The 26,040-nt window shown below is 33.5% G+C and overlaps 1 protein-coding gene across 1 annotated transcript; it reads right to left on the minus strand.

The window, feature by feature from the left end:
* Positions 1 to 13,090: 13,090 nt before the first annotated feature.
* On the minus strand, positions 13,091 to 13,508 carry LOC123231372 (60S ribosomal protein L35a-like). The gene has a single exon (XM_044657628.1). It carries the CDS (start codon positions 13,467 to 13,469, stop codon positions 13,137 to 13,139), a length of 333 nt encoding a protein of 110 aa, XP_044513563.1. The 5' UTR covers positions 13,470 to 13,508; the 3' UTR covers positions 13,091 to 13,136.
* Positions 13,509 to 26,040: the final 12,532 nt, after the last annotated feature.

Below are 26,040 nucleotides of genomic sequence, written 5' to 3' on the forward strand. Positions count from 1 at the left end.
TAATTGGAAATTAAATAATATGATTCTTCAAAACCAATTTGTCAAAGAAGGAATCATAGAAACAATCAACAATTTCATTGAAGAAAATGACAATGATGAGGCATCCTACCAAACTATGTGGGATGAGGCCAAGGCAGTACTCAGGGGGGAAATTTATATCCTTGAGTGCTTATATTAACGAATTAAGGAGGGCAGAGGTCAATGAATTGGGCATGCAACTCAAAAAACTAGAAAGCGAGCAAATTAAAAATCCCCAGATGAAAACTAAATTAGAAATACTAAAAACCAAGGGAGAAACTAATAAAATCAAAAGTAAAAGAACTATTGAATTAATAAATAAGACTAGAAGCTGGTACTTTGAAAAAACAGATAAAATAGACAAAGTACTGGTCAATCTAATAAAAAAAGGAAAGAAGAAAACCAAATTGATAGTATCAAAGATGAAAAGGGAGACCTCACCTCTAATGAAGGGGAAATTAAGGAAATCATTAAAAACTATTTTGCCCAATTATATGGCAATAAATATAACAATTTAGGAGATATGGATGAATATTTACAAAAATAAATACTGCCTAGATTAACAGCAGAAGAAATAGAATACCTAAATAATCCCATATCAGAAATAGAAATTGAACAAGCCATCAAAGAACTCCATAAGAAAAAATCACCAGGGCCTGATGGATTCACAAGTGAATTCTATCAGACATTCAAAGAGCAACTAATCCCAATACTATACAAATTATTTGATATGATAAGCAAAGAAGGAGTCCTACCAAATTCCTTTTATGACACAAATATGGTACTGATTCCAAAGCCAGGGAGATCAAAAACAGAGAAAGAAAACTATAGACCAATCTCCCTAATGAATATAGATGCAAAAATCTTAAATAGAATACTAGCAAAGAGACTCCAGCAAGTAACTAAGAAGATCATTCACCAAGATCAGGTGGAATTTATACCAGGAATGCAAGGTTGGTTCAACATTAGGAAAACCATCCACATAATTGACCATATCAACAGTCTAACAAACAAAAATCACATGATTATCTCAATAGATGCTGAAAAAGCCTTTGACAAAATACAGCATCCATTTGTATTGAAAACATTGAAATGTATAGGAATAGAAGGACCTTTCCTAAAAATAATAAACAGTATATACCTAAAACCATCAACAAACATCATATACAATCTGGATAAATTAGAAACCTTCCCAATAAGATCAGGAGTGAAACAAGGATGCCCATTATCACCTCTATTATTTAACATTGTACTAGAAACACTAGCAGTTGCAATTAGAGAAGAAAAAGAAATTGAAGGTATCAAAGTGGGCAAGGAGGAAACTAAGCTATCACTCTTTGCAGATGATATGATGGTCTACTTAAAAAATCCTAGAGAATCAACTAAGAAGCTTGTAGAAATAATTGCTCATGGGTAGGTAGAGCTAACATAATAAAAATGACAATTCTACCCAAATTAATTTACCTATTTAGCGCCATACCTATCAAGCTACCAAAAAACTTCTTTACTGAATTAGAAAAAACTATAACAAATTTCATTTGGAATAACAAAAGATCAAGAATATCAAGGGAAATAATTTAAAAAAATGTGAAGGAAGGGGGCCTAGCATACCAGATATTAAACTATACTATAAAGCAGCAGTCATCAAAACAATATGGTACTGGCTAAGAGATAGAGAGGAGGATCAATGGAATAGACTTGGAATACATGACATCAGCAAGACAGTGTATGATAAACCCAAAGAGCCCAACTTTTGGGACATGAATCCACTATTTGACAAAAACTGCTGGGAAATTTGGAAAACAATATGGGAGAGATTAGGTCTAGATCAACATCTCACACCCTACACCAAGATAAGTTCAGAATGGATGAACAACTTGAATATAAAGAGGGAAAGTATAAGCAAGTTATGTGAACACAGAATAGTATACTTGTCAGATCTCTGGGAAAGGAAAGACTTTAAAACCAAGCAAGAGTTAGAGAAAATCACAAAATGTAAATTAAATGGTTTTGATTATATTAAACTAAAAAGTTTTTGTACAAACAAAAACAATGTAGTCAAAATCAGAAGGGAAACAACAAACTGGGAAAAAATCTTTATAACGAAAAACTCTGACAGGGGTCTAATTACTCAAATATACATGCAGTTATAGCATTTGTATAAAACATCAAGCCATTCCCCAATTGATAAATGGGCAAGAGACATGAATAGGCAATTTTCAGGTAAAGACATCAAAAGTATCAATAAGCACATGAGAAAGTGTTTCAAATCTCTAATAATTAGAGAAATGCAAATCAAAACAACTCTGAGGTATCACCTCACACCTAGTAGATTGGCTAAAATGAAAGAAGGGGAGAGTAATGAATGCTGGAGGGGATGTGGCAAAATTGGGACATTAATGCATTGCTGATGGAGCTGTGAACTGATCCAGCCATTCTGGCTGGCAATTTGGAACCATGCTCAAAGGGCTATAAAAGAATACCTGCCCTTTGATCCAGCCATACCATTGCTGTGTGTGTACTCCAAAGAGATCATAGATAAACAGACTTGTAGGAAAATATTTATAGCTGCGCTTTTTGTGGTGGCAAAAAATTGGAAAAGAAGGATATGTCCTTCAATTGGGGAATGGCTGAACAAACTATGGTATATGCGGGTGATGGAATACTATTGTGCCAAAAGGAATAATAAACTGGAGGAGTTCCAGGTGAACTGGAGAGACCTCCGGGAACTGATGCAGAGCGAAAGGAGCAGAGCCAGAAGAACATTGTACACAGAGACTGATATACTATGGTAAAATTGAATGTAATGGACCTCTGTACCAGCAGCAATACAGTGACCCAGGACAATTCTGAGGGATTTATGGTAAAGATGCTACCCACATTCAGAGGAAGGACTGCAGGAGAGGAAACATATAAGAAAAACAATTGCTTGAACGCATGGGTCGGGGTGGACGTGATTGAGGGTGTGGACTCGAAACTACCACACCAATGCAACTACCAACAATTTGGAAATTGGTCTTGATCAAGGACACATGACAAAACTAGTGGAAATGCGCATCGGCCATGGGTGGGGGGAGTTCGGGGGTGTGGGGGTGAAGGGGATAGGAGGAGCATGAATCAGGTAACCATGTATATTAATAAATGTTAAAAAAAATGTTGGGAAACCTGGAAAACCATATAGCAAAATTAGGTATAGACCAATATCTCACATGCTATACCAAAATAAATAAAAACAGTAAATGACTTAGACATGAAAGGTCACATCATATGTAAGCTATGGGAATATATATTGGTTATCAGATCTTTGGAGAAGGGAAGGATTTATGACCAAATAAAATATAGAAAACACTACAAAATGGAAAAGAATGTTTTTGACTATATTAAATTAAGGAGGTTATATCCAAACTAACCAATGTAACCACGATTAGAAGGGAAGCCACAAACTGGGGAAAAATTCATAGCAAATTTCTCAGAAAAAGGTCTCATTTTTCAAATATATAAAGAACTAAGTCAAATTTATAAGAATACAAGCCTTTTCCCAGTTGACAAATGGTTAAAAGTTAGGAATAAAGAATTTTCATGTGAAATTAAACTAGTTTAATAATCATATAAAATGTTCTAAATCACTATTTATTAGAGAATACAAATTAATGCAACTCTGATATACCACCTCACATTATGATAGAAGAAAATAATAAAAGTTGGAGGGAGTGTGGCAAAATTGGGACACTAATGCATTGCTGATGGAGTTGTAAACTCATTTAACCATTCAGAAGTAGAATATGGAACTATGCAAAAGGGATATAAAACAATGCTTACCATTTTATCCTATAATAGTTCTACTTGGTGTGTATCCCAAAGAAATTAAAGGAATAAAAAGGAGAAAATGCTTCTTGTACAAATATATTTATAGCTGCTCATTTTGTGGTAGCAAAGAATTGGAAATTGAATTTATGTCCATCAATTTGGGAGTGACTTAACAAATTATAGCATAAAATAAAATTCATGCTGTAAGAAATGATGAACAGAATAATTTCAGAATGAGATGGAAAGACCTACATGAACTGATCCAGTGTAAAATAAGCAGAATTAGGAAAATATTGTGTACAACAGTAATATTGTGAAATGATCTACTGTGATAGACTTAGCTACTCTCAGTAATTCAATCATCCAGGACATTTGTAAAGGACTTTTGACAAAGAATGCTATCTATCTCTAGAGTGGGGGAAAACTGTTGGAGTAAGAATGCTGATGAAAGTATACAACTTTTCACTTTAATGTAATTTATTTTGTATTATATTCTGATGTTTTTGCTTATATGATTAGTCTCTTATAAAAATGTACAATGTGGAAATATGTTTTTCATGATTATACATTCATAATCCAGATTGAATTGCTTGCAGCTGCCATGAGGCAGAAGGGAAGGAAAGAAGGGAGACAATTTGATCATATCACATGGCATTTTAGTACATACATTTGATAAACATAAATTATATTTATAAAAATAGTAATAATAAAGAAACTCAGGTCTTCAGTCAGAGAAAGTAATGAGGCATTTTTGTTATTCATGAAAGGTAATGAGTCCTTGATATAATATGGTATATTTGTGAGTGGAAGGATGAAACCTATCTGGCAGGCAATATGGACAGAGGAAAAAGCAAGATTTTATATACTTTTTAAAAAATCTTTACTGTCTGTCTTAGAACTGCTATTAAGTACTAGTTCCATGCCAAAAGAGAGTTAAAGGCTAGGAAATTGGAATTAAGTGACTTGACCAGGATCACATAGCTGGGAAATATATGAGGACAACTTTAAACACTGGATCTATTATCTTCAGGCCTGCTTCTTATCTACTGGACCACCTAACAGCAACTGAGAAAAAATAAGCTATAGCATTTGTTATTTTTTATTTTTTATTTTTAAACATTTATTAATATTCCTTTTTAACATGGTTACATGATTCATGCCCCTACTTTCCCCTTCACCCCCCACAATCCCCCCACCCATGGCCGATGCACATTTCCACTGGTTTTAACATGTGTCATTGATCAAGACCTATTTCCAAATTGTTATTAGTTGCATTGGTGTGGTAGTTTTGAGTCTACATCCCCAATCACGTCCACCTCAAGCCATGTGTTCAAGCAATTGTTTTTCTTCTATGTTTCCTCTCCTGCAGTTCTTCCTCTGAATGTGGGTAGCATTTTTTACCATAAGTTCCTCAGAACTGTCCTGTGTCATTGCATTGCTGCTGGTACAGAAGTCCATTACATTCTATTTTACCACAGGATATCAGTCTCTGTGTACAATATTCTTCTGGCTCTGCTCCTTTCGCTCTGCATCAATTCCTGGAAGTCTTTCCAGTTTACCTGGAATTCCTCCAGTTTATTATTCCTTTGAGCACAATAGTATTCCATCACCAGCATATACCACAGTTTGTTCAGCCATTCCCCAATTGAAGGACATACCCTCCTTTTCCAGTTTTTGCCAACACAAAAAGCACAGCTATAAATATTTTCCTACAAGTCTGTTTATCTATGATCTCTTTGGGGTCCACCATTTACAATGACTTACCCTTTCATCAATCAAGGGACTCAAGATCCACCCAAGATCTCCACAGTTTCTGGTTACAGAGAGATGACAGGATCCTAGCTCCCAAGCTCCTTCCTCAGCCCTTGGCAGTTCCAAACTTCTTCAAAACATTGCTGTTGCATTCTACTAAGAATATCTATGTCAGTCAGACAGCTCTCTGCCTTCTGATGCCTATATATTTATATATCTACCTTATAACTTTTCCTATAACAATAGTAACAGAAAAATTCAGAGAAGCAGTAGATTTGAAAAGAAAAAAAGGTGTTTTGTTTTATTTTGTTTCAGATGAGATGTGTGTGAAATATCCTGTCAGCAAACATTTATGACATGTCTACCATATACTAGGCACTGTGCTAAATGATGGGTATACACAGAGAAACATACCAATAAGAATTAATAAACTATGTATAGGTTAAATTAGAGAAAACCAACAGTGGAAAGAAAATGGAAGAAAGAAAGTTTGGGAACTGTGATAATTAGATTAAATCTACACTGCCCATCTTTAGATTTAATCACCAAAGGTGAGAACACCTCTAATTCTGGGAGGTCCATAACCCACATGTGCTAGAGTGGGTGAAGATTCAGAATCAACTGACTATGCTCTAGGCAGTATTATGAGAATCGTCTATTGTAATTGGACATGCAAATTAGGAGGAAGGAACAGGAAGTGATGCATAAGTGACCTCTTTAAAAGGAAAAGTTTCTCAGTCATCTGGGACTTCTGGAGAAGAGCACTGCAAATGAAGGAACTATTCTGGTCCATGGAGGAGTGCTGGCTGAAACACTGAGAGATTGGTGAGACTGCTTCAATATCTTTGCTTTATTCACCTCCAGGCCTCTGGCCCTCTGACTCTCTGTTGAGGGTTAATTAAATCTACTTGGATTTATTAGAGGATCATAGTAAATTACCTACTGTGTAGATTCTTATTTCCTTATTCCTCTCTCTCTTCTTAACTAATAAAAGTCAATTTTGGCTCGAGATTATTCTTAATTGAGGACTGATAATTGTTCAGTCCTCTGGTGACCATCTTTTAATATAGTGAACCCCAAAAAACCCTTTTTCACCCTTACAGAACCCTTTCTTATAGAAATTAGGATTTTGAGTGGAACTTAAAGAAAGCCAGGAAAACCAGAAAGTGCATATGCAGAAGCAAACAGTTCCAAAGAATGGAGAATAGCCAGAAACATCTAAAGTCAGGAGATGGAATGTCATGTTTGAGGAATAGCAAAGAGGTTTTTGGAGTATAAATATGTCTTAGAAGATGAAAAACTGGGAGTAGGTGGGCTATGAAGGACTTTGAATGTAAAATAGAGAATTTCATATCTCATTTTTTAATTAATAGCCACTGGAATTTTAATTAGTAAGGAGGTATTATGGAGAAAATAACCACATAAAACTATACATTAGGAAGATCATTTTAGATAATTGAATACAATATGCAGTTCAGTGGGGAGAGAGTCATGGCAAGGAGATGAATCTTCAACCCACTAAAATGTCTAAAAACTAGTGAGTCAATGAATCATATCAACAAACTAAGTCTATATGCACATATGTGTGTATACCATATATATATATATACATATGTATATATATATATACATGTACACATATGTAATCTTTAGTCATCTTTATAGAAATAATAATTGAGCTTAGTGAAGCTAATTAAATTCTGAAGTTAGAGAGTGTAGAGATAAAAGAGAAGGTACCTGTGGTCAGAGGCTTTGAAGGCACAAATAATTATTGTTTATGATATAAATAAAGATATAGGAGATGAGCCTGGAAAAGGGTGGCCAGAAAGTTAAGAGGTGAAAATATTAACATAAAGCTTAAATGGGAGAGAGTATACAAGAATGAAGAGTAGTCAATATTATGAAATGATTCAATCAAATTTTTAGATTTAATGCTTTTAGACTTAATATTAAGAAATCATTTGTATTTTGGAGAGAGTAATTTTAGATGAGAGAAGTCAGAAGTCAAATGTTTAGAAATTTTTAGAAGAAAGTGAAAAGAGAGGAAGTAGAAACTCCAAGGTTAGGCAGCATATAAAAGGAACTTAGTTGCATTTTGGGAAAATATCCAGGACTATGACCAGATGTTATGGTAGAAACTACAAAGTTTTTTCTTATTTCTTTTGTTTTTATAGGGAATATTTGAAAATGTTTGTAAGCAGCAAGGAAGGAGCAACTAGATAGGAAGAAATTAAAGTCAGGATGAGGTGAACATAGGAAAGGAAAGAATAGGATCAAAGTTTCAGGTAGATGGATTGGTGTTAACAAGGAGTAGTATATAATTAAAAATATAGGAAAATATAAGTAGATAAATAATTCCTTTAGTCCAGAATGTGATGTATAATCAGGAGAAATTATACAAAAATACTAAACCTAGAATTGGATAAGGGAAAGATAATATGACAGATTGACTTTGAGGAACTTACATATTACTTAATGACCCTAGGATTCTGAGGAATGAAAAGGCATTCATTTTTAGTAAAATATTCTTCTTGTGAAGTTCTACAGATATAAGTCATGTAATTTCATAGCGTCTGACCAAAATGATGTTCAGAGTCATTCAAAGGAAAGTGTAAAGGTGCATAGTATTTATAACCAGAATATAACACGCAACAATATAGAGTAATCACTTCATAGAATGGCATCAGAAAACCATGGGATCTGAACAAAAGATGGGCTGGTCCTACTTTAAACAGTACTGTTATAATGAGAAATAATCAATTGGCAGTCTATAAGAGGCATTGCTATCTCAACCATGCTTAGAACTCTCATAGGATGTGTGGTGAATGAACTACCTGAATCAGATAATGGAAAAAAACAAAAAACAAAAAAAACATAAATTACACAGGATGGGCAACCATAAACACATTGTCCCTTGCATTATTAAACAATACTCACATCCATGAGATCAAGTGATTAATAAGAGGAAAGCAAAGAAAATGGGAAAAAGAAAGGAGAACAAGAAAAAAATATACACGATGATTGATAATGGAAATGAAAAATAAAAAGGTAAAAGCTCAGATGCAATGTAAACAACAGTATGATTTCTAAAGGATAGATGAGGAAATAGTTTTCTCCTTTTAATAGAGAACAACAAAATATTGCTAGCACATCATATATTGTGTCAATAGGTTTTGCTTAACTTTTGTTTAGACAAGGAAGAGTTGTGTCTGGATGGTGATGAGGAAGGAGTGGCATACATTGGAAAATTTCTTAAGTGTGGAAAAAAAGGACAATACATTGCAACTAAGAAAATAACTGAAGAAATGAATATATGTATGACTAAATGCTATTCAGTTTCCAAAGTAAACATTAGAATTCCATTCACTTATCTTTCCAAATTAGTTGTTTGTCATGCAGTGTATTAAAACAGCCCTCAACAGGTAAAATTTTCCCACTTATGGACAACACAAAAATAGTTTATGTGGGAATACAATGTGCAGATGTTTGAGTATTTTTCACATTAATTTGGAGAATGCTGTAAATTCATTCCAGGTCCTTAAACTAAAGTACTTTTCTGCAGAACAAAGCAACCACAGTTGCCATAGAGAATACTGATGTCCAGTTTCTCAGCAGTCACAATAGAAACTGTATTTGCAAGCAGTGCTATTTCCAGTCTTGAATATCCTAAGGCAAAGGTAATAGTACTCTGGTGAGATTTCAGAGTCTTCTATGTATGGTTGCCCTCAGAAGTTCTGAATTGAGCCTTGGATGTTAGCCAGCAGGAAAAAATTATTATTTCCTCCCCATGTACCAGATTGTTACGAGGGCAAGGAGTCCAGGAAGTCTACTTGAATTATATTTTAAAGTATATAGACAATAAAGCACACTAAGCAGTGAGGTCCAATCAGATATGGATATAAATCTTAGCAGTGCTGAGAGAAGAATGTTTTTCTTCTCTTTTGACCTTCCTGATATAAACATTTGGGAGGAAAAAATGGAGTGATGAAGATGGAAGTTCCCTTCTAGGGAAGCTTCAGACAAAGAAAGGGTAGAACATTTGGTCAGTGTTTGCTGTGAACAAAATATGGCAGCAAATAACAGATGAGGCTTCTAGATTAATTATCTAGATTCTCCAAAAAAATTGAACTTCTATCCCTAAATAGATTGTATAATCTCTAAACTTTTACTTTAATTTCCAATTTCTTTTATCTGGCATTTTCCTGATTCTAGTCTCTTTCCTTTTTTAGATAAATTTAGTGTATGAAATCTTAAGCCAGAGTCTTTATCATGACCAGTGTTATGAAGGAAGTAGAGCACTTTAACTTAGTGGAATAGCAGGAAAACTTTGAGTAGACAGACCCATTGTAAATAATTCCTATGCTGCTTTACCAATTTTGATTTCCAGCTACTTACCCCAAACTGAATCTATCTTAGAAGATGATCGTCTGCTCAAACTGCTGAAAACTATTAGGGGGAAGAAACAGAAGCCTGACCTATTCATTTCAATTCACAAGGACTAAAATGCTAGCACTTTAGCTCATTCCTTCTCTAGGGATGTTTCTCCCTGTGTCATGACAAATGTGTAATACTTGTAATTTCCCCACTGAATGTAAAGTAAATACTAGTAACAATAAATTGAATTTGATGCAAAAGAGGACATACAATTCCCTTTGTCCTATACCAGGTTGTTTTCCTTTCTAGTACAGATTTCATTTCTTTTTTAAAAATGAGCTAAACTTTAATGAAAATTGTAAACACTTTTAAAAATGTACATTGTTATGGGACACAAAGCACTTTAAGCAGATTTATTTGTGAAAAGAGCCTTAGCAATGCCACGTAAGTCTTATTCCTTTCAATATTTTATTTCTGGCTGGAACTAGAGAGCCAACTGATTTCTAAGAACAAATAAGGAAGTACAATTAATAGGATCTAGATTTTGTGGTAGAAATGCAGTCAAATATCCAAGAATAACTTGTAAGTCATCATTACTTTAGACTTAATTTAGAAATGAGATGAAATATTTCTAGACATAACTCCTCTTTTTTATTCCAGATTATTTCCTCTGACACTGCTACCATACTTTTAAATGTCTATAATATTTCACATGTGGATTATTTCAGTGGCCTTATGGTTGTCCTCCCTGTCACAAATCTCTCCCTTCCTGTACTTACTACTCTGCTTATTTGCCAAGATGATTTTCCTAAAGTGCAGGTTTGAACCCAGTCACCTCTCTACTAAGTAAATTCCAGTAGTTCCATATCACTGCTGGAACTAAATACAAAATCTTCCCTTTGCATTCAAAGCCCTTTATAATCTGTTTTCTCTTACCTTTCCATTTTTTTTACATTTTATAACACCCCCCATGTTCTCTGTGATTTAGTGACATTGACCATCTTCTGGTTGTTAGTACAAGACACACTCTCAGTTCAATATTTTCACAGGCTGTCTGCCATGACAGGCATTCTATTTTTCCTCATTACCATCTCCAAGATTACCTGACTTCTTCAAATTCCAGCTGAAGCCCCATCTTCTTTAAGAAGCCATTCCCAACATTTCTTAAAAATGATAATTTATGGGGACTTCCAGATGCAAAGACAAGATGGAGGAGTAAAACAGAGCAGCTCCAGAGTCACCATGAGAATACTCTCCAAAAAATATTTAAATATCACAACAAAATGAAAATAGGAGTGAAAGAACCAAAAAGAAAAAAGAGTGAAACAACTTTCAAGAAAAGAAAAAAAAAACCAAAAGGTAGGTAGAGAACATCTGGGACACTGGGATGAGAAGAGGACACAATCAGCAAGATTATATCAAAGAAAGAAGAGCAAACTAAAAGCAAGCCACACATCCCCACCCCAAATCTTCTGTCCTAGGTTTGGAACCTAAGCCTTAGCTAATATTCAGATCCTTAGATTTTGACGGAATAAATAATGGTCCAAGCCAATCCAAACACGTTGAAATTTCAAAACTATGGAGAAATATGGAGTCCCAGACCAGGGTAGTCTGTGCTGAAGTGGGATGATCTGTGTGATCCCAGACTGAAGCCAGAAGTCCTGGTCTGGGTTTGGGATGAGGACGTAGTTCACAGTTTTGGGTGGCCGATAGTACTATGTGCTAAGTACTGATCTTTTTGCCTAAAGCTCAGGGCAGAGCTCCCAGACAGGTCAATCAAGGGTATGCCCAATTAGAACAAGTACACAGCAAGAACAAAAACTTGCACCTCAACCCAAGGCTACAATTTAAGTAGTTCCTAACCTTATCAATTTCAAAGTAAGACTAAAGTTTACAACCAAGCCTAAGACAAATCTTTAAGCTATTTGGATCTCAAAGGTCAATTGATTCAGCAGGAGAATAGAACTCTCAGAGATCTCAGCCCTCAGACCATCACATCTTCCCCCAAGACATATAATTAGATTGGAAAAATGAGCAAAGAACAAAAAAAGCACCTAACTGTAAAGAAATTTTATAGGGACAAAGAGCAAGGTATAGATACATTAAGGGTACAGTGAAATCAAAATAAACATGCAAAAAGTCCAAAAGAAAAAAAATATATATTGCACACAGATTCTGGAAGAATTCAAAAAAGACTTCAAAAACCAATTAAGAGAGGCAGAGGAAAAGTGGGAAAGAGAAATGAAAGTGATGCAAGGAGAAATAAAAATGATGCAAGAAGAAATGGGTCAATTGAAAAAGGGGGAACCAAAAGCTGACAGAGGGAAATCAGGACCTTAAAAATGACAATGTATGTCTAAAACCATCAGCGAGCATTATCTATAATGAAGGTAAACTAAGTATCTATCAAATAAGATTAGGGATGAAGCAAGGTTGCCCATTATCATAGCTACTATTCAATATTGTACTAGAAATGCTAGCTATATCAATAAAAGAAGGAAAAAAGAATTAAAGGACTTAGAGTAGGAAATAAAATAAAACCAGCACTCTGCAGACAATATGCGGATATACTTAGAGAGACCTAAATAGTGTAAAGAATTAAATTAAAGAGTTTGGACTAAATATATGAGAATTTTAAGATAAAACTGTGGTTGCCAATTTTAAAATTAATAGAGCCCAAGTCAAAAGGACTTTCAGTAATTTTATTTACAAAGAGGTGGAATGAGTGAAAGTAGAGAAATGTGAAAGAGTATAGAGTAAAAAGTCTAGCTTATCACCTTAAATGTTGCTCTGACTCACTCAGGGCTCATTAATCCCTCAGCCAGAGGACTTGGTGGTGAATAAAGCAAGGGTTCAACTCACACAGCCTCCTCCAAGAAGGGGAGACCTTCATGGAACTAATCTATCCAGAAAACAGGAAATGAAGGTCAGCTTTTCACTCATTTGGAGAAGATGCAAAGGGAGAAGACCCAGGAGCAGTCTTACCAGAAGCAGTGCAAGAGCCAGAGTCCCAGGTCCAAATGAAACCAAACACCAAAGTCCCAAGGTGAAGTTCTGAAGAAGATCCTTCAACTCGAAAATTCAGGAGAAAGACCCCTTGAACTGTAAGTTCATCATCTTTTGTAGTCTTTTTTTTTTTTACATTTGCAAAAAATGTGAAATTTTATTTAGTCAATTTTCATATTCTAGATCCTTGAGGGATAGAGCATCACTCGGATCCTATGTCCAATGGCCTTGGCAGGAAGATTGCTTCTGAACTTAGCTCGAACCATCCCACTATTTCCATGAGCCCGAGTAACTTTCCCCCAAATCACTCTTGTTCTGTTGGGTTTCCCACCAGGAGCTACTGTGTTGTTTTTTGCTTTGTACACATAGGCACATCTCTTGCCTAAGTAGAATTCAGTTTCATCTCGGGCATAGACTCCTTCAATTTTGAGAAGAGCTGTGTGTTCTCTCTGGTTTCGTAGGCCTCGCTTGTAGGCAGCAAAAATTGCCTTAGACCAGAGCCTTCCAGACATTTTGCTGTTCTAGAAGTCCTGTTTCTAGCAGGCCTCCAGAGCCACAAGATGGCGGAAAAAGTTAGTCTTTTTTTTTTTAACATAACTTCCTGTTCCTTCCTCCACTTTATGGGGACCAATTTCTGTCTTTTAATTTGCTTAGCACTGCCAAGGTGGGCAGTGTTTGTAGGTTCCACATCTCATACTATGAGGGTGTAAACTCTTATCAAAAGATTCACAAGTTTCTGACAGATTGAGTTGTAAGGGTGGAGCTCTCTAATTGGCTTGTGAACTCCCCCACCTAGTGCCAAGTAGGGGTGTTCAACGTTTGGATGATAAATTCAAAAATAGGCAAGGGGAAAGTAAATCCAGTCTTCACAATAATTAACTGAAAAACTGTTTTAAATAATGCATAATATTAGCAAAGTTGCAGAATACAAAATAAGTCTACATAAATCATTAGCATTTCTAAAATGCCAAGCAGGATGAGGAAGAAAAAAAATTCCACTTAATTTAACTGTAAATAATATAAAATATGCTCTTGTCTACCTGCCAAGAAAAACCCCGGAACTATATGAATACAATTATAAAACACTTCACAAAAATAAAGTGAGATCTAAACAACTGGAAAAATATTAATTCCTCATGGGTTGGTTGAGCCAATATAATAAAAATGACAACCCTTCCCAAATTAATTATTCATTTCCATTCCAATCAATTTGCCCAAAAATTATTTTACCAAACTAGAAAGAAAAGTAACAAAATTCATCAGGAAAACCATAAAATTAAGAATATCAAGGGAATCAATGAAATAAATGTGAAAGAAGATGATCTAAGACTGTCATTTATCAAACTGTATTACAAAACTCTATTCACTAAAACAATGGTAATGGCTTAGAAGTAGAGAGGTAGAGCAGTGAAGTAGATTAGCTACACAATACAAAGTAGAAAAAGGCCATGGTTATTTAGTATTTGAGAAAATCAAAGATCTAAGGTTTGGGGACAAAAAAAATCAATATTTGATAAAAACTGTTGTGAAAACTGGAAATAAAAGGCATGGCAGAGATTAGACCAACATTTCATGCCTTATACCAAGGTAAGTTCTAAATGGATGCATGATGTAAACATAAAGAGCATTACCATTAGCAAATTAGAAGAGCATAGAATAGTCTATCTGTCAAACCAATGGATAAGGGAAGAATTTATCATCCAACAAGAGATCTAAAGCATTATAAAATAGAAAATGGATAATTCTGATTATATTATATTAAAACATTTTCCACAAACAAAACCAATGCAAGTAAAATTAGAAGGAGAAAGCTGGAAGACAATTTTACAGAAAGTATCTCTAATGGAGTCCTTATTTCTCAAATATGTAGAGAACTGACTCCAATTTATAAAAGTAGAAATCAACTCCTGTCCATAAATAAATGGTCAAAGGATCTGAATTGGAAATTTCAGATGAAGTAATCAAACATATATATATATATATATATGTATATATATACATATATACATGTATATATGTATATATACATATATATACATTTATATTTAACTACATTAAAAAATACTACAATTTCATACTGAAATGAAAATTAAAACAACTTTAAATTTTATACCACCTCACAACTACCAGATTTGCTAATGTAATAGAAAAGGAAAATAACAAATACTGGAAGAGATGTTTCAAAATTGGGATACTAATGTACTGCTGGTAGAGTTGTGAACTGGCCCAATAATTCTGAAGAGTAATTTGGAAATCCCAAATAGCTTTAACTGTACATACTTTTTGACCCAGCAGTACCACTACTAAATCTGTATCCTAAAAAAGAGTAATAAGAGCTTGAAAGGGCCTGTTTTGTGAAAATATTTATAGCAGCTCTTTTTGTGGTGGCAAAGAATTAGAAACTTAGGGGATGTCCATCAAATTAGGAATGGCTGAACAACTTATGGTATATGATTATAATGAATTACTATTGTGTTATAAGAAATAATGTGAAGGATGATTTAAGAAAGAGCTAGAAAGATTACATGAATTGATGCAATGTGAAGTGAGCAGAACCAGAGAACAAGTAGTCTAAAAGTATCAGAAGAACTGATGGAATCTGAATGCAGAAGAGGATGTTCTATATTTCACTTCATTTCTTCACTTTACTTTTGTTTGTTTGACTTCTCTTTCACAAAAAAAGGCTAATATGGAAATATGGTTTTATAATAATTAAAATTAAATTATGAGTCTCTTAGTAGCTTTATCAATTTAGTTTAATCAAATTAGAGATAATAAAGAGAGGGAAATGTAGGAAGGAGGTAGAGAGTTGCCTAGCCTACCACCCTGAGTGTTATTCCTATGAAATAAAGCTCACTCGTGACAGAGTTCCAATCTCCAACCAGAAGTCTTTGAGAGTCTCTTCAGCAAGAGTTCCCAGAGTAATTATCTCCAGCAAGTGTCACCAACACAAGAATTTATGTTCAGTCTGAGTCACCAGAGCCAGAGAGTCCCTTCAGCTCGAGTCACTAACCCAGGAATGACAGTTCAGACCTCTGGTCATAACTTTATAAACCCTTTTCTCCACCCACTAGTTCTCCCATGTCACATCTCAGGAACCAATCATAGTTGCTTAATTTGCCAGGCACCACCCAGGGGAGCAATGCCTGTGGAATCAATTTCCTGTCTCATTGGTTTCTACTTCCTTTCACTGTGAGATTTTTGTATTAATGAAAATGAAGGACAAAATTCCTTTTTTTTCATGTAATTGAGTTTAAAAAATATCAGTAAATTCAAAAACAAATAAGAAGCCTTTCCTAGTTTTCTTTCACTTCAGCACCTTCCTTCTGAAATCATCCTCAATTTAACTTTGTTCATATCATATTTGTACATAGCTGTTTGTTTGTTGTCCTCCCCGTTTTGATTTGTAATCTCCTCAAAAGCAGGTACGATTTTATACATTTTTTTGTATTCCCAATGCTTAGCACAATGTACATAGTAAGGCCGTAAATTTACTAACTTAGTGACTAGTATTTGTTATAGACTCAGCAGTACCAGTTCTAATAGAGAATAATCCAATAAAATAAAGAACCAATATTAAAATTTTATGACATTTTATTTATGAAACATGAAGTAGTGTTGGTGCAAGAAAATGGACTGGAATCTATATGATGCACATTCAAACCCTGTTTGCAAAAATGATATTCAGCTTTGAGCTATTTAAAGGATTCTAAGCCTTAGTTGCTTCATCTATGAAATGATTTTATCACAGCAACAGCTGGAAATACTGAGGCATCTAGTCAACTAATACCTCAAACAAATTTGAACTAATATTTACCTGATTGATGGTCATTTTGTATCTTCTTGAAGCTATTCAATGTATGTGTGCTTCCAGAGGATGGAGCTTGATATTAATCTCAAAGCATTACTTTAGCATATTCTACTTCTCAACAACTATAAATCTTAGTATTTCCTCTCTTTTTGTTCTAACATGAAGCTATTTGCCTTTTAGCAGTCAATCATTTATTATGTTTGTATTCTTTGTAGACAAAAAAAACAAATTTGATCCTTTCTGACTATGAAGCTACTCAAATATTTAAAGAGAGCCTTGATTTTCTCCTCTATTTATGAATCTTTTAATTTGTAAGCTGAATACTCTCATTCAACCCATTCTTAAAAGTCAGGCATTTAATCCCTTTAATAATTATGGTTGCTTTTCGAGACTCTCTAACCTATCAATATGTTTCCCAAAATATAGTGACCAGAACTACACCATATTGCAAATAAATTGGGTAAAACTCAAATAGGAATGGGGTCAGTAATCTATGCAAAAGTGTAACTGGGAATGTCTGGGCATTTTCAGTCCATGTAACATGGAGGCACCATGAAGGGGACTTTGGAGCATGTTTAGATTACTTAAGATGAAGGCCTCTTTAACACCTACCACATGGATGGGAATGACTTTTTTTATTGGCTCTATGAATCATTAAAGCTGATGAGATTGCACTGACCAACTTTTCCAGTGCTTTTTTCCTCTACTTTTTTTCAGCTATTCTCTTTTTGGAGGTTTTTTCCTTACATACTAAGATTACCCCAAGCATGGTATCAAGGAGTTTAAGCTATGGTGACTTTGGAGCCAGGGCTGTAAGTTGGATGGTGTAGCCAGCCAGAATGATATGGAAACCCTGAGAAGCCAAGATGCCTTGAACACAAGTATTAAGAGTGTTTTGGACTCAGAACTGGGAACTATGCTCTATATGAGTTGAGCTAAACTATGAAGTGAATTGCCTTACCCTTCCCAGAGATTGATGTGGTGCTTAAGGAGAGGATGATTAATCCACCCATGTGTAGGGAGAGTAAGTTTATACCTTTGGAATTAAATATTTCTATGAAAAAGCTAATCTTACTCTTAGTAGATAAATGGAATTGGGCAGGGGACCACTGACCATATACTTATGAGAATACCATTGATGAGGGCTAGCGACATTTACTGAGAGCTTTGACACACAATATCCTATTATAGAGAATATTTGGGAGGAATGAAATATAACCTACCTGACCTTGGGGCAGTGGGGTCCAAGATGGCCTCTGTTTTAAATGATCACTAGAGGATGGCTTTATGATTTTCTTTTAAAATATAACGCTACTGTTTTATTGCATTTTTGAAATCTTATTAAATATATTCCAACTACATTTAAAAATGGTTCTAGTTTCACTTGGGAGTATTTTAGGGAATTCAACCTGTAGGCAGGACTTTTGATGCCTTTGTTTCAAATGACACTACAGAAGGCCTATCATTTCCCTATGTCTAAAACAATGATTCTCTATGCAGACCTAGATCACATTTTATCTTCTTCTCCTTTCCAGGCTTTCTGTGGAAAATATGTAAATGCAAAAACATGGTTGGGTGCTATAAATATATAGATTGATATAAGTGCCTTTTAAAATATTTTATCATTATCACATGTAGGAAAGAAATTTAAAAGAGGCAGCATGGCACAGACAAATCACTAGCCTTAGAATAAAGAAGATTCAGCAGTCATCTTATCCCACTTTTTGCCACACTTGGATGAGGAGAGAAGACAGAGAAAGAGAGAAATAGCGAGAGGCAATGAGGTACTGAGACAGAAAGAAAGAAACAAAAACAAAGACAGACATTTCTAGTTTAGATTTTCCTAAAATTTAAACATTTTATCTTGAACATAATGTTTTTATATTTTTTTCATTAACTTATATCATTCGTTCTGGGGAATACTTTTTTAATCCAATAAAAAGGAAAAAAATAAGTTTATAGATAAATACATGTGTGTGTTGCTGCCTACATAGTTATATAGAGATATTTAAATACATTTATATACATGTGTATGCATCTACAGTGGTACCTTGACACGCGAGTTTAATTTGTTCATTGGCCAAGATCAGAACTCAATTTGGTCATGTGTCAAATCAAATTTCCCCATTTAAATTAATGGAAATGTAATTAATCATTCCACCCCCCAAATAACATACACATTTTTTCTTTTACATCTATGCTATTAAATATGAAATATTTAATTAAACATACCTTTAAAATAACAAATAAATATATTTATAGATAATGAGAAAGAATGTAAAGAAATAAACTTCCTTATGAAATGTTATTTATCTTCAAGGTCAGGCAAAGATGCTGGCAGAGAAGGTTTTCATTTTGTGAGCTATCGCTTAACCTGACTTATTTCCTTGACATGTAATGTTACATTTAAATGCAAAATTGAGCTTACACGTTACTTGTGATATGTAACTTTATTGCTAAACTAAATTGCTATTTTTTACCTTACTTAATTATCATCAATTTCTTCACTGAGTTTGGGTTGTTTTGCCACACTTTCCTCTATTTCACTTAGAGGCCATTTCAACAAAAAACTTTCCATATAAGTTTATTTCTTCCTCCCATTCAGAACATTTCAATAATGTGTGAAACAAATGTTGTTACATAGCTCCAAAGCATGATCTATTACAACTTTTTCTGGGTGTGTCTTTTCAGGAAACTTTTTAATTTTTTTCCCCAAATCCTCAACTTTTTCTTAATCTTACTTGTACCTTGGGCTCCTCCCCACTAATTTCCTGCAAAACCTCTGTATGCTGCTGCTGCTGTAAATCCTTCAATTCCTCTGTAGTCAGGACCCATGGTTAAGTTAAGAAATTTGCCCAAAAAACTGATAATAAAAACAAAAATAAAGAAGAAAGAAAAATAAATTCAATACAGATGCTCACATGGCCAGATGAACACTGAACTAAATGAGACAGCCTTGTGTAACTTGTGAAACCAAACTTTTGGCAGGCTTTCTAGTGGAGGGTGGTGGAAGCTCATGATTCAAATATCCACTTGAGACTTAAAGCAAAAAATTCAGATTGTGACTTCCTGTATCTCAAATTGCTTTTGACTTAAGGTGCTCCTGTGTCAAGGTACCACTGTATTTCTCAATATCTTTGATGTAGATAGAAGATCAGTAGTATGTTTCCATATTCAAACTCAGAAGTTCTAGCAGACATTAAAACAAAATAATTCACTACAATGAACATAGAAATATCCGCATTAGCATGATCTTTTGTTCATTAATAAGAATTACATGGTTGATTGAAACTGTCAATAAGATATGCGATATTTTGTACCTGAAGCATGATGCTGTGTTTCTTGGCTATAGATAGTGCTTATTTCTTCTACTGTTCAAAGTGCTGCTCTGGTTCTTTTTCTTTATTAGCCACAGTTATTGTCTCATTAGGCAGCAAGGCACAAAGATTGAAAAGTGTTTACTTTTCAGTGATGCTGGAGGAATTTTTGTGTATTTTTTAAAGGACAGAAAAGCAAAATTATCCTTTGTAATCTTTCTGACCTCAATCATAACCATCACTGTTTAGTTTGTCAGAGTACATATGACATCCATTGAAATGGCAAATATATTTAATCTAATCACAGCTATCTCAATGAATGCTAGAAAGAAGTATTCTATTCTGCTTTAAGATGAAAAGAATTGTGTGTGAGTGTGAGGAGTTAAAACGGGAAATATTAAAGCTAAAACTTTTTAGTTGAATCCAAATTCCAAACTTCAAGGCATTCTGCCTCCTAAAATAGTTCAAATCAGCAGCTTTTTGGAATGCTATTGGAATCCTGATTCATAACATGCACCAATGTAACAAAATCATTGTTTTTAATTAACAAAATGTCAGGCCCATATGTTGCCCACATCCTCATTGGAACTCCTGTTGACATCAACAGGAGCTCTATGCCCAGCATATGGTCCTTAATAGTGGGTAATGAGTGTCATTTTGAATAATAATTTTATTCAAATCCTTAGGATAGGGAAATGGTCTATTTTGTCTGTCTTGTATAACAAAGGTACCTTTTAAGAAGCTGAGTTATGGTTATTTTAGGAGTGAGGAGAGAAAAAATAGTACACCTTTTTCAGAGGTGAATATAACTAATTTAATTTTTAAACATTCATTCAGAAGCCAAGGTATTTTTCAACTTTTATCTGTTGCTTTGGGGAAAATGCAAGTTGGTTGTGAAAATAAGTGTAGTATCATTTAAAATTTTTATTTATTGGTTTTTTACATTAAAATGCCCAGTTAACTCTCTCCCTCCAAGTCAGCATTTGACAAAAAAAAGACATACATACATATAAAACTATGCCTTTGTTGTATTTATTTCAGTTGTTTCTCTAGAGGTGACTATACATCAGTCATTCTTCATGATATTTCTGTTGTTATATGTGATATTCTCCTTGTTTGACACATTTCCTAATCCCATATATGTCTTTCCATGATTTTTCTAAAATTAGTCTGTTCATTATTTCTTCTGGTGCAGTAATATCCCTTTACAATAATATGTCACAACTTGTTTAGCCATTTCGCAAATGTTGGAAATCTCTAATTTCCAGTTCTTTGTCACCACAAAGAGAACAGTTCTAAATAATTTAGAGCAACATAGGTAATTTTCTTTTTTCTCTGATAACCTTATGAAATAAATATAATTGTGGTATTTCTGTGTCAAAAGGTATATGCAATAGACAGCTAATGAGCAGAATTCTTGCTAGCTCCCCAAGATTGTATCGGTTCACAGTTCCACCAACAGTTTATTAGGATTCCCAATTTTCTTCATCCCATTCAACATTCGCTATTTTATAAAAGATTATATTAACCTTGTATTAGAGAAAAGCAAAGATCCAAGTTGTTTGGAATAATAAGTCACTATTTGGTAAAAATTGTTGGTAAAACTGGAAATTAATTTGTCAAGCACTAGATATAGAATGACAACTTACACTATTTACAAAGATAAGATTAAAATGGATACCTGACCTAGGACAAAGAGTGGTATCCTAAACAGACTAGAAGAAGAGAGTATGTATGTTTATCAGTTTTATGGAACAATGTATGAATAAAAAAGAGGAAAAAAAGCATTGTGAAATGTAAACTGGATAATCCAGAATATGTTAAATTGAAAAGTTTTTGTATAAATAAAAGTAATGTAGCCAAGATTAGAAGAAAAGCAATAAGTTGGGGTAAAATTTTATAGACAGTTTCTCAGATAGAGGTCTCATATCTAAATATAAAGAAAACTTTGTTAGATGTGTAAGATTATCAACCATTCCCCAATTGAAAAAAAGGTCAAAAAACAGTTTTTAGATGAAGAAATCTAAGTTATATATATATATATATATATATATATGAAAAAATGTTCTAAATCTTTATTGATTAGAGAAACATGAATAAAAACAAATCTGAAATATCATCTTATACCTACCAAATTGGCTAAAATGATAAAAGAGCAAAATGACAAGTGTAGTATTTAGTGGAGCTTAAACTTTTTTATTTGAAATTGACCTTTTTTCATAAAGCGCATGAGACATACAATGAAAATGTTAGATATATTATTGTTGTTATTATTATTATTTCATTGATTATTAAATCAATTAGGAAATGCCAAATAAATTATGAAAGATAAACATAATAGGATACTGTTGGTATATAAGAAAAACTGAAAATGTAGGAGTCAGAATCATTTTGAAGGACAGAAAAAATGTACAATGAAGTAAACAGAACTAATAAAATCCACATACTATGAATAAAACTGAAAATAGGAAAAATAACAATAACAACAAAACATTAAAAAAGGCTATTTAATGAAAATGATGAAGTTTAACCTAAGGGAAAGGTTAAGAAAATAAACCTCCCACACTTCTTTACAGGGGTTGGAGGTTATGGATATACAACATTGATATATAATCAGACATTTGATATGTTGGTTAATTATGCTAACCTTTAAAGTGTTTTTTATTATAAATTATGTCATGCTTGGTAGGGACAAAAGGAAAGATATATTCTGAAAGGAAAATTATTTAAAAACAAAAGATATGAATTAAAATTTTATGATGAAATTAAGCTAGACTGATGAAAAGTTATTGTTGGGAGAAGGTAACGCCCAATAATGAGTGACTGGAAGAAAAAATTTTAAAATCCCCTTCTAAACATGCACACATACATTTATAGAGATACAAAACATAGAGAGATACACATATACACACATACTTATATCTTTCATACCAGCAGTAACATTTATAATATTGAATATTGTTTCCTGTTGCATTTTGAAAATAAGCTCTGAGGGTTTGTGAGCAAGACCCTTGGGCTTATATTAATGTACTTTTATTTTTTAAAGACTTGTCAGGAACAGCTAAGTGGCTCAATGGTTTGAGAAACATGCCCAGAAATTGGAGGTCCTGAGCTCAAATCTGGCCTCAGATACTTCTTAGTTGTATTATCCTGGGCAAGTCACTTCATTGCCTAGTCCTTTCTACTCTCCTGCAGTAAAACCAATACACAGTATTGATTCTAAGATGGAATATAAGCATTTGAAAAAAAAAGACTTCTCTGTAGAATTTTGAAAATAAATTCTATAGTGACTGTTATATTTATCAGTAAGATTTAAAAATATAGATGGATATTTATAAGCTACATAATTACACACCTCTTTCTATAGCTAATCATGGACTCATAGTCATTGATCTCAAGGCTTCCAGCCATTAATCAGATATTCTATCGTTATGTAAATCTGGGTAATAATGAAATGTACCAAGGAACGAATAACAAAAAACAATTGTAACTTAAACTCTAAATATCAGAAATTTAATTTTTGTCCTAAAAATATTAGTAGACATAGGAAATCAATACATTTTCAATGTAGCACTTTTTAAATGTGCCACTTTTTAAAAATTGAAATTTAAAAATGAAAAAAGTATCTTATTCATGGATTATAATTGTAATTTAGTGATGTTGGTAGGATCAATGATGAACAAAATTGGATTCATATTGATCTGTGATTTTAATGAACCAGGATTCTATCAAAAAATGAAAATTCCCAACTGACCAAATATGCACATCTTGTGTGGATCTTGTCTATTTTCTCATGAAGATAGACACAGATCGGTCCTTACATCATGTGTTAGGCCTTCCTCACTTTCTCCTGACACTTTGTGAGTATGAATGTAGACCCTGAATGAACATAAGTCATTACCCTTTCTTTTGCTCACCTCTTTCTTTCATACAATTCCTTTATGGTGTCTTTTGCTATTTAGACTGTCTCAATGGTTATATATGACAGACTGGTCAGAGACACCATACAGTTCTCTACTGTTCATTGTGTGGCATTCAGTCTTATTTCTTGGGAGGGAGCCATATTCCATATCTTACTGGTAAAGTATAAGTATTAAAAAGGTAGATCTTTACTTTCTTGGAAATATTGTGACCAAGTAAAAAAGTTTTAGAGTTAGTTGTTCATCTATCTGTATGTTGATATCTAGCTCAAAGCTATTATTTATACATTCTGTATTCCCTGTATGAATAGATAGACCACATTTTTCTGAGTTTTTACATATGTTCAATCAGATTTGTCAATGATCTGGGGCTCAAGAATGGGGAAAATAATATGAAGTAAAACTTTGTAACTGTACTGTTCAGGTACTTTGAAAACTCTTCTCAATGTTCTGCTCCACTTCTTTCCTTTTACCCATTTCTTATGTTAATAAATATATATTGAGTATCTTTTATGTGCTAGGCATTCTGCTAATATAAGTGGAAAAAAAGAAAGGCAGAAAACATTCCCTGATTTCAAGTAACTCACAGTCTATTGGGAGGGAAAATATCTTTTTAAAAAAATTTATTTTAAATGTTTTTGCCATGATTACATGATTCATGTTGTCTCCCTCCCTTCTTCCCTCCTGCCTCCCAGAGTTGACAAGCAATTCCACTGGACTATACATATATTATTACTCAAGACCTATTTCTATATTATTTATTTTGGTGATAGAACAATTATTTAAAACAAAAAAAACCAAAACATATACACATATAAACAATTGATAAACCATATGTTTTCCTCTGGATTTCTTCTTCCACAGTTCTTTCCCTAGCTGTGAATAGCATTCTTTCCCATAAGTCCCTCAGAATTGTCCTGGATCATTACATTGTTATTAGTAGCAAAATGAATTGCATTTGATCATCCAACAATGTTTCAATTACTGTGTATAATGTTCTTCTGACTCTGCTTATTACATTTCTCACCAGTTCATATAGGTCTTTCCAGTACTTATTGAAATCAGTCATTTGATAGCATCATAATATTCCATCACCATAATATACAACAATTTGTTCAGCTCTTCCCCAATTGAGGGACATCCCTTAATTTTTCAGTTTTTTTGCCACTACCAATAGTGCAACTATAAATATTTTTGTACAAATAAATTATTTTCCATTTAAAAAAATCTCTTTGAGATGTAAATCTAGTAGTGGTATTGCTGAATCAAAGGGGACTAATTCTTTTAAAGGCCTTTGGGGATAATTCCAAATTGCCTTCCAGATTGATTGGATCAATTCACAACTTCATCAGTAATGCACTAGTGTCCCAATTTTAACACATCCTCTCCAAAATTTACTATTTTCCTTTACTGTCATATTGGCCACTCTAATAGGTGTAAGGTATTAATGCAGAGTGGTTATAATTTGCATTTCTCTAATCAGGAAGGATTTAGAACATTTTTCATGTGATTATTGATTTAATTTTTTCACCTGAAAACTGCCTATTCATATCCTTTGACATTTGTCAATTAGGGAGTTGTTTGATTCATTTTAAATTTGACTTAATTCTTTTTGCATTTAAGCAATTAGATCTATGTCAGAGAAATTTGTTATAAAATTTTTCACCAGTTTATTGCTTCCCTTCTAAATTTGGTTGTATTGGTTTTGTTTGAACAAAACATTTTAAATTCAATTCATTTTATCTCTTCTAATGTTCTCCATCTCTTCCTTGGTCTTAACTTTGTCACTTTTCCAGAGATATAACAGGTATATTATTCCATGTTCACCTAATTTAATTAAAATATCACTTTTTAAATCATAGACTCATTTTGAACTTATATATAAGGTAGGTTGTGAGACATTGATTTAAACCTAATTTTTGTCATACTCTTTTCCAATTTTCCCAAAAGTTTTCGTCAAATAGTAAATGCTTTTCCCCAAAGCAGGGATCTTTGAATTTAGCAAAAACTAGATTGTTGAGGTCATTTCCCCCTA

Source organism: Gracilinanus agilis, chromosome 1, assembly GCF_016433145.1.
Source record: "Gracilinanus agilis isolate LMUSP501 chromosome 1, AgileGrace, whole genome shotgun sequence".
NCBI lineage: Eukaryota > Metazoa > Chordata > Mammalia > Didelphimorphia > Didelphidae > Gracilinanus > Gracilinanus agilis.